This window comes from Leptonychotes weddellii, chromosome 5 (genome assembly GCF_054177405.1).
Source record: "Leptonychotes weddellii isolate Sample4059 chromosome 5, ASM5417740v2, whole genome shotgun sequence".
NCBI lineage: Eukaryota > Metazoa > Chordata > Mammalia > Carnivora > Phocidae > Leptonychotes > Leptonychotes weddellii.
This window is the reverse complement of record NC_138373.1, coordinates 15,711,368-15,720,200: the sequence shown is the minus strand read 5'-3', so window position 1 is coordinate 15,720,200 and position 8,833 is coordinate 15,711,368. Positions and strand designations below refer to the sequence as shown.

Genomic DNA, 8,833 nt, shown 5'->3' with positions numbered 1-8,833 from the left:
TGGGGAGGACGGCAGAGCCTCAGGCAGGGAGGAGGACGGGACAGCCTCAGTCAGGGAGGAGGACGGGACAGCCTCAGGCAGGGAGGAGGACGGGACAACCTCAAGCAGAGTGGAGGATGGCACAGCCTCAGACAGGGAGGAAGCCAGGACAGTTTCAGGCAAGGAGGAGGCTGGGACATCCTCAGGCAGGGAGGAGGACGGGACAGCCTCAGGCAGGGAGGAGGACAGTACAGCCTCAGAGAGTGGGGAGGACGGCACAGCCTCAGGCAGGGAGGAGGACGGAATAGCCTCAGGCAGGGAGGAGGACGGGACAACCTCAGGCAAGGAGGAGGACAGCACAGCCTCAGGCAGGGAGGAGGACGGGACAGCCTCAGTCAGGGAGAAGGAGGAGGAGGATAGAACAGCCTCAGGCAGGGAGGAGGCTGGAATAACTTTAGTCAGGGCAGAGGCCAGGACAACCTCAGTTGGGAGGGAGGATGACCTCTCAGGAGCCAGGAAGAGAGAATATGGGGAAGTCTCAGGAGAAAGGATCTCAGAGGGCACTGGGAGGGCCTGGGCATTCGAGGAGGCCTCCAGGGGAGACCAGGAGGAGGAAATGGATGAGAATAGAGAGGCTGAGATGAGCTTTTCCCCCAAAGAAACCCAGTCCCTGGGAACTAAGGGCACAGAAGAAGCAACTAAGGACCAGACAGCAGTGGGGGAGGCTGCAGAAGGCCATGGGTCAGAGGGGGAGGTAGGGGAGGGCTTTGAGATCCAAGCAGATCAGGAAGGGAAAGAGGCTGAGGGGAGGCAAGCCTCAGCGATCAGGACTGTTCCAGCCAGTCCGGAGGAGGTGGTGGAGGCAGAGAAGACCAAAGAGGAGGAAGAGGGTTGCTGGGCCTCAGAGGCTGAGTTGCCCAAGGACGACGTGACAAATGAGGCTGAAGGGGATGCTGACCTGGAAGCAACCCTAGAGACCAGCAGTCCTGAGAAGGAGTTCGGCGGGGAGAGGAGTGAGGGGGAGGCTCAGACAGGCGGAGAAGCACAGGGGGTGGAGTGGGGTGGCCTTGAGCACGAAATCACTGAAGGCCAAGAACCTGAGCTGATGGCAGGCCCCCAGACCCTGACAGAGCAGCCTGAGGAAGGACAGGGGGGTGAGGAAGAGCTCTGGGGTGTTTCAGCTCTGAGCAAAGAGGAGATGGAAGGGAGCCTGGAGGAATACCCCAGGAAAGTGGGAGATGTAAAGCCTGATGCCCCTGGGGCAGAAGTCTGGGAGAACCAGAGAAGGGATGTGGAGGGAGGGGATACCCAGGAAGAAAAAGCAGATACTGAAGAGGGGGAGGAGGAGGCTGCAGGAGGCCAGGCCCCGAAGGAGGCCCAGGGAGGCCGAGAGTCTGCGCTCCCAGATGTCCCGGAGGCAGGCGGGGAGTGGAAGAAAGCCCAGGACGCAGGGTACGGGGCAGAGGAGGGAGACACCCCTGGAGCAGAGAGCCAGGAGCTGGGTGGAAGGCATGGGGCAGACGCAGGGACAGGTCTGTCGCTGGGAGAGTCAGATGCTAGAGAAACCGAGGATGCGGAGGTGGAGGCCACAGTGCCCTGGGGGGCAGACACAACATCCAGCGGAGACTGGAGGCTGGAGGAGGCCGCTCGGAGCCTCCAGGACAGCGAGGACCCAGGGGTCAGTTCTTTGGCTGCTGAGATAGTGAGGGATAAGGTAGCTCTGGTTGGAAGGGCTGCTGGAGCTGGGGGAGGGCTCGAAAGAGAGGCTGGGGAAGCTGGGGACTCCAAAGGGAAGCAGGAGGCTGGGGGAGGTGTGGAGCTGGTAGAGGCTACATGGGGAGAAAACCGAGGTGGGCCGGAGTTTGGCCTGGTGGGCTCTGCAGACGAGGAGGTGGCTGGCAGAGGGGGCCAAGCCGAGGCTTTGGAGGCCAGAGAGGGTGAGCCCGGGGGAGAGTGGGTGGAGGTCAGGGAGCCTGCGGCGGCAGAAGGAAGCTGTGAGATGGGTGGCTTTATCTCGGGCTCCCAGGTGGCGAAGGCAGAGGGCACCGTGGCCACAGTGGAGGCCGAGGGGCTCCCAGGAGGGCAGACGCTGTTGGAAGAGGAGGCTGTGGGATGGCAAATGAAGGAGCAGGGGCGGGGCAGGGAGGGGCAATGTGGGGACCACCACCCCGAGGGAGAGGCAAGAAGGCCCCTTGATGTGGAGGATGTTGCGGTGACTGAAGACCAGAGAGCACAGGCCGAGGAGATTGTTCCCGAAGGCCCGGAGGACGTCCAGGGCCCGGAGGACCAGTCAACACACCAGGAGCCTGCAGAGGCCGAGCGTGGGCCCCACGGGGAGATGGCAGCAAGTGCCGGCCAGGGTGCGGGCACCAGCTGGAGTGAGGTGAGAGCCCCAGCTGGGGTCCGGGGCTGGATAGAGCAGAATCTCGAATCCGGCCCCACGGTACTCTGTGCCCCCTGCCCTGCAGGCCCTGCTCCCTGGGTCTCTCCTGGACGTCTCTGTGCCCCGGAGCCGTGTGCTCCTGTCTCGCAACTCCTCACTGCGCCGCTCCCGGCCCTCTTCCCGACGGACCGGCGCCCCTGAGCAGCAGGAGGAGCCTCCCCGCCCCCCACCCGAGGAAGAGATGTCAGCTCGCGAGCAGAGACTTCTCCAGCCAGAGGGGCCCCCAGAGCCCAGTCCCCCAAAGCCTGAGGGGACCCCACTGCCAGCCAGGAGAAGGCCGCTGGGACATGGGTAAGCACAGGGTGAGGTGGCTGGGCTGGGCTGGCCTGGGGAGGAGGCCGTGGCCGCCTGGAGACCAGCTCCCCTGACCTCTGTCCGTCCGCAGGTTTGGTCTTGCACACACTGGCATGATGCAGGAGCTGCAAGCCCGGCTGGGCCAGCCAAAGCCGCAGGGAGGGCCCTGAGCCCCCGGGAGCCCGGCTCCAAGTGAGGCTCAGAGGGATCCTCCAAACCCTGCACGGCCTATCTCCCTCTGCCACTTTGGACGTACCCTTTCCACCCTCTGGGCCTCAGTTTCTCAGTGTGTCATTCTCGGAACAGACCGAACCAGACGCCTGTGAGGACCATGAACTTGAGGAGCATGACTCGGCAATGTGGCCGACAGACTCCCTGCCCACTGGGACCGCCTCTCACGGCCTGTCCTGAGCACCTCTCTCACCTGTCTCGGCCGCCTGGAGGACCAAGGGGACGAGACAGTTCTTCCCGCAGCCTTCCCTCCTGGACTGCTCCCAGTCCCCCACCCGGGGCCTTCCGGAAAGCTGTGGAACAGCACACAAACCTCGGGGGTGGGAGCTAGCCCAGAAGAAAGGGGTCAGCAGGGCCTACAAGCCCCATTTGCAGTGGGAGGTGGGTGGGAAACAGATCGTCAGCGGCCCTGAGCTTTCAAAAACTCACAACTCTGCTGGTTACTATGGCAACCACCGGCCCAGCAAGCCAGAATGGAGGAAGGTACCCAGGAGCCCCCAGAACTTAGGAGCAGAAAGGGGCCCAGGGTGGCCAGAGGCTACAGATTCTTGTCCCTTGGGAGTCAGGTACCCCTTCTCTGAAAAGAAGCTGAGGCCGAGGGAGGGTGAGAGTGCTTTATTGGGCACCCCGCACGGTGGCCTAGCCCGAGGACAGCTAGCAGGCTCTGAAACAATAAATAAACCATCATTTCCCTAAACAATAAATAAATATCCAAGAAATAAATATCTGCCAGGGACCGGAGGGGCCTTAAGTTATTGGGTAGGGATCGGGGTGGGAGCCCGGTGGAGTCCTGCCTGGTTTAAGGCAAATGAGCTGGGGGCTGTCTCGTTGCCCAGACCCCAGTCCTCAGGTTCTGAAAGGTGAAGGGACAGGACTAAGAAGTCATCCCATCAGGGCTGGGAGCTGAATGTTGAGCACCCCAAGGGTGGGGCTGGGTTTCTGGCTTGGGAGAGCAAGAGCAAGTCCCTCATGGCCCGAGCCAAGACAAGCTCCAAGGAATGCAGCAACTGGTAGGTGTAGAGGAGCTGGGGCCAGGACAGCTGTGCTGACGTCTGTGAGGGGCCACCCGGAGCCCGTTCGAGCAGCCCCTTCCTCTCCTCATTCTCCTCCTCCTCGGGGAGGTTGAGTCCCGCGGCCAGCACCTGCGAGGAGACGCCCATGGGTCAGACAATGGCCAAGCTGAGACCCGGAGCACATCCTGGTTCTTTTATGTTCCCAGTGGTACAGAATGACATCAGAGACCACAAGGTCATGATTTCCCTGGATAGCCCCTACTTTAGATCTTCCATTATGTCATCACCTCACGCGTCCCGCCTGATTTTTTGGTTCAAGAAAACGGAAGTCACAGAGCAAGATGCTGCTCATGGAGGTGGCACACTCATCCAGGATTGCCCTGGGCATTTGGGACCCCAGAAGTTCTTCTCTTAAGGGTCATTTTAGGATCTGAAACGGACAGAAAGGTGGTATAGCTAGTTTTCATGCTGCTTGCATTTTCTGTTTTCCTTTTGTTAAGAGGAAAATGCCAGTTTCCCTTGGAAATGTTCAGGAGGGCCTGGTGATGTGAGAGGCTGAGGGAGAAGGGAACCAGCTTTGTTGCAGGGTCTGTTGATGCCAACAGCTGTTCCGGGTGCTTCAGAGCTGTTCAGACCAAGACCCCAAGAGAAGGCAGAGATTCAGGGGACAGAGCCAGTCCCCCCACCTCCCTCCAATACACAGAGGGTCTAGAGCATCTCCCTCCAAACTTACCCAACCTGTGGGCAGGGGGTGTTTGTAAAAGGGAGCCAATAAGCTTCAATTTTTTGTGTTGGTCTCTGGGAGTTGAGGTGGGTGGACACTCTACCTGGAAGCGGAGATGCCGCTGCAAATCCCGGAGATCCAGCCTCATGGTCCACAGCTGCATCTTCTCTGAGCTGGTCCAGCCCCTCTGGCCTCCCAGGCCTCCCAAGAGGGCATGGAAGGGGCGAAGCATCATGGAGAGGAAGCAGAGTCGTTCTGGGTCCTGTGGGAGGGAGGGAATGGGTCAGGCAAGGCTCACAGGCTAAGGATCAAACCCAACCCCATGTTCACCATCCTATCACTCTCTGTCCACAGCCCCACTCTATCCCCTTCTTCACCATCCCCTTTCCTGTCCATCGCCTTGCTTCTGGTTTTATCCTGTCTCCAGCCTCCTTCCAACCCTAGTCCCACTCCTAATCCCAACCCCATCCCTCCTCCATAGGTGCAGCCTCATTCTCACACCACTCCTTTATTCCAGCTGAATTTTTATATCCGATGACATACTCAGCCTCATCCAGATCCGATTCCTCCACTCTTCCCCAAATCCATTTTCCATTCAATCCCCGACTTCATCTCCATCCACCCAGGGCCAGCCTTACTGCTAGCTCTCCTGCCCCACCCCTCTGGCCCCCAACTCACAGAGAGGCTGTGCCAGGCCTGGAAGGTCAGGGAGACGTTGGGGAGCTGATGTCCCAGGGGCAGGAGGTCCAGGCTCACTCCTGGCAGTTGAGATTCAGCCTATGGGGGCAAGGTCTGTTAGTGGGGACCAGAGGGAGTGGGGATTTGCCCATCCCCAAAACCAGTTGCATTAGGGTGACTCACAAAGCGGTGGGCCTGGGTCCGAACCTCGGAGAATAGCTTCCTGGCGAGCTGCAGGCTGACCTTGAACTCCCTCTGCAACTCCTGCAGGCTCAGGGGGGACCTCCCTGGCGGTCTCGGGAATCCCCAGACACCAGCTCGAGCCAGGAGCAAGGAGAGCAGCAAAAGGCCGAGCCCTGGAGAGGGGCGCGGAGTTGGTGGGCCAGATGAGGGGAAGGCTTGAGAAGAACTCACGTGCCTTTTCTAGCCTGCACTATAGGCAAGCCCTGTGTGCCATCTCGCTGACCCCGCGCAACCACTAATAAGATGGAAGTTTTTGAGGACACCATATAGGATCTCTGTATGAATGAAAAGAAGATACCCCTTCTCCAAGACAGACACAACCTTGCTCAGAGTACCCACCTTTGCAAGCAAATCTCAGGCTGGATCTTGACCCCCACCAACTCCCTTGGCCAAGTGTCTTTTTCAGTGAACAAACCACTCAACCGTATGTGGTAGCCTGGGTGCTATTATCCTGTGCATTTTGCAGATGAGGAAAATAAGGCCCGGTGAAGTTGGCCAAATAGCTAGAGAGTGAGGGAACCAGGACTGGATTCCAGATCTGCCCAAAGGCAGAGCCTCTGTGCTTCCCCCAGCGAACTTAGAGGAGGCAGCCACCTCCCCCGGAGTGGGCACGCTGTGTTCTGCTGAGGATTCCTTGGGCTTAGCCAGGCGGCTCTGATGACCTGAACTAGAGCCCCAGAGGTGGGCAGGCGGTGCTGGAGGCTCTATCCCAGGGAGTCAGAAGGACAGGTTGGTCCAGCCACCACCAAGGAAGGTGGGTCACTCTGCAGTGTTGGAAGAACAGGGGGTGCCAGGAAGAGGAGAGCCCAGAATGGGAGGCAGAACCTCGGTTTCTCATTCAGGTTCTTCCCTTGAGCAAGTCATCTCTTATCTCTGTGCCTCAGGTTCCCATCTGTAAAATGGGGGAGTCAGACCAACTGATTTCTTTTCTTTCTTTCTTTTTTTTTCTTTTAATTTATTCATTTGAGACAGAGAGAGCGAGAGCATAAGCAGGGGAGAGGCAGAGGGGGAGGGAGAAGCAGGCTCCCCGCCGAGCCAGGAGCCAGACATGGGGCTGGATCCCAGGACCCTGGGATCATGACCAGAGCCGAAGGCAGACGCTTAACCACCTGAGCCACCCAGGCACCCCAGACCAACTGATTTCTGAAACTACTTCCTGCCCTATGTTTCCTGGACAGAAGAGAGAGAGGCCCTAGAGTGGGAGCTCTGGGAAGAGGGCAGTGTTTCCTGGTTTCTCCATCAGGGAGAGGAAATCTAGCAATCACTGGAGTTACACAATTCTCGAAACACAAACCAAAACTAGGCTGTAAGTCTATAAGTCTGTTCCTGCTCTCCCTCCTCTCTGTGCCATTCTTGATCTCTAACCCCTGGGCTCTGCTCCCAAAATTGTCCTGTAAATAAAGACTAAGGAGAGCTTCTGGGTACTTCCATTCACCAATGTACTTCCAGAGGTGGGGGGCAGTGCCTGCAACCCCCAGCATTCAGGCTACCCTGGCTTGGGGACCACTTGGCATCCCAGAGACTTCAGACGGTATGGGGTTCCTCTTAGCTCTACTTTGAGGGAAAGTGCATGCCCCCAGGCTCTGGTGGATATTGCCCACCCAGAATTGAGCTGAGCCATTTCCTACTGACCCTCTGCTTCTTGTCTGAGCTCTGGAGCCCCAGACCCTTCCCGTGGCTTCTCCCTACCCTCTGTACCCAATCCTGGGTCATTGGCCCTGGCTCTGTCCCCATCCTCCAGCCCTTGGTCCTTACTCTGGCTCCTCTTCCTGTGGCTCTGGTTCCAGCCTCTGACTCTTTGAGTCACCAACTGCAGATTGGACCTCCTTCCGAGCTACACACCCTTGACCCAGTTAGGCTGTTGACTCCTTGGCCCCAGCCCCACACTCCAGCCAACTCCTCCTGCTGTTGCTTCCTCTACCAGCCCCAATTCTCAGCCAAACTGGTCCCTGCTCATTCACTCCAACCAAACTCTTCATTTATCTGCCTGGTCCTGGTCCTGGTCAAACTGGCTGCCCACCTCTCTCCCTTCAGGCCAGTCAAGCCTTCCCATCCTCTGCCCAGCCCTGGCCGAACCATGACCCCTCTGCCCCTGGCCCCCATTCATGCCAGACTCATTCCCATTCTCCTGTTGACTGTATCCTGTATCCTCAGTCTTGGCCAAGTAGTTGCCCGCTCAGCCCCTGGCCCCCATCCACACCCGTCAAGCCCTCCCATCCCCTGCCCAGTCTCAACCAAGCTTGCCACCCCTCCACCCCCAGCCCTGGCCTCAGACTCACGCCAGCCAAGGTCGCCTGCCATCTGGCCCAGAGCGGGGCCCAGCCTGTGTGGCCAGCCATCTCCCGGGCAGGGGTCTTATACTGGGGGCTGCGCCGGTTTCACTTTCCGTCCTGCTTGTACTTTCGGCTTTGCACTCAGTCTTCTCTCCTCACCACCCCTTGCTGAAATGGGGAAATGTCATTTCCCTTCCCAGAGGGGGCGGGAGGTGCAGTGGGGGGTGGCGGGAAGCTGGGGTTTCTGTCAATCCAAGCTCCAGAACCCCTGCTCAGCTTTCAGGACCAGCCCTCCCCTCACATCCCCGCTCCCGGGGGAGCCACTGCTCGAGGGACTGGTAGGTCCCAGAGACTCAAACCCTCCTACTCCTCTGCTGTGTCATTATCATCCTAGTGCCCTCACCAGCTCAATGTACTATAGAGGATGGATGGCCAGGTAAGGGGATTGCCCATCAGAGAGGACTTGGGGTTTTGAGTCATCCTACTCTTTTCTGGTTTACCAGATGGCTGAGGGAGGGAGCTGAGTGGGGAGCTCCTTCTGGAGCTGGGATGGGACTTTGTGTGGAGCAGTGGCGTCCCTGTCTGGGCAGGATCAGGGCTCAGCCTACAGCCAGGGTCAGGACGGATGAGAACAGGTCCGTTCAGAGCCAAGAGCTCAGTCTTTGGCCAGAGTAAGATCTAAGATTAGAGCTCAGTCTATAACCAGGTTTAGGACTTGATCTAGAGCTTTGTCTGGGGCCAACGTCCTGGCTCTGTCTGTGCTTGGGGTTAGAGCTATCAGTGACCTGGAGGCCATGCTTGGGACCATTTGGGGTTAGGTTTCGAGCTCAGTCCAGACTGGGCACAGAGCTTGGGCTGTGGCTAAGGTTCTGACAGAGCCTGTGACTCAGGTCAGGGCTCAGGCTTGGGCTGTTGATGTCTAGGGTCAGGGTTCACCAGGTTGGGGTTGTGTGAG

The 8,833-nt window shown here is 58.8% G+C and overlaps 2 protein-coding genes across 3 annotated transcripts; one reads left to right on the top strand and one right to left on the bottom strand.

The window, feature by feature from the left end:
* The first annotated feature begins 309 nt into the window (after window positions 1-309).
* APOBR (apolipoprotein B receptor) lies at window positions 310-3,683 on the top strand. Its single transcript, XM_081819777.1, has 3 exons — window positions 310-2,362; window positions 2,448-2,713; window positions 2,808-3,683. Exons 1-3 carry the CDS (start codon window positions 596-598, stop codon window positions 2,884-2,886), a joined length of 2,112 nt encoding a protein of 703 aa, XP_081675903.1. The 5' UTR covers window positions 310-595; the 3' UTR covers window positions 2,887-3,683.
* IL27 (interleukin 27) lies at window positions 3,548-8,051 on the bottom strand. Of its 2 annotated transcripts, XM_031028824.2 has the most exons (5): window positions 7,885-8,051; window positions 5,546-5,718; window positions 5,363-5,461; window positions 4,788-4,946; window positions 3,548-4,089 (listed from the first exon to the last, which is right to left on the bottom strand). In XM_031028824.2, the coding sequence occupies exons 1-5, from the start codon at window positions 7,904-7,906 to the stop codon at window positions 3,838-3,840; spliced, it is 705 nt and encodes a 234-aa protein (XP_030884684.1). In that variant the 5' UTR covers window positions 7,907-8,051; the 3' UTR covers window positions 3,548-3,837. The 2 variants fall into 2 exon arrangements, with proteins under 2 accessions (XP_030884684.1, XP_030884687.1); XM_031028827.2 differs by lacking the exon at window positions 5,546-5,718.
* Window positions 8,052-8,833: the final 782 nt, after the last annotated feature.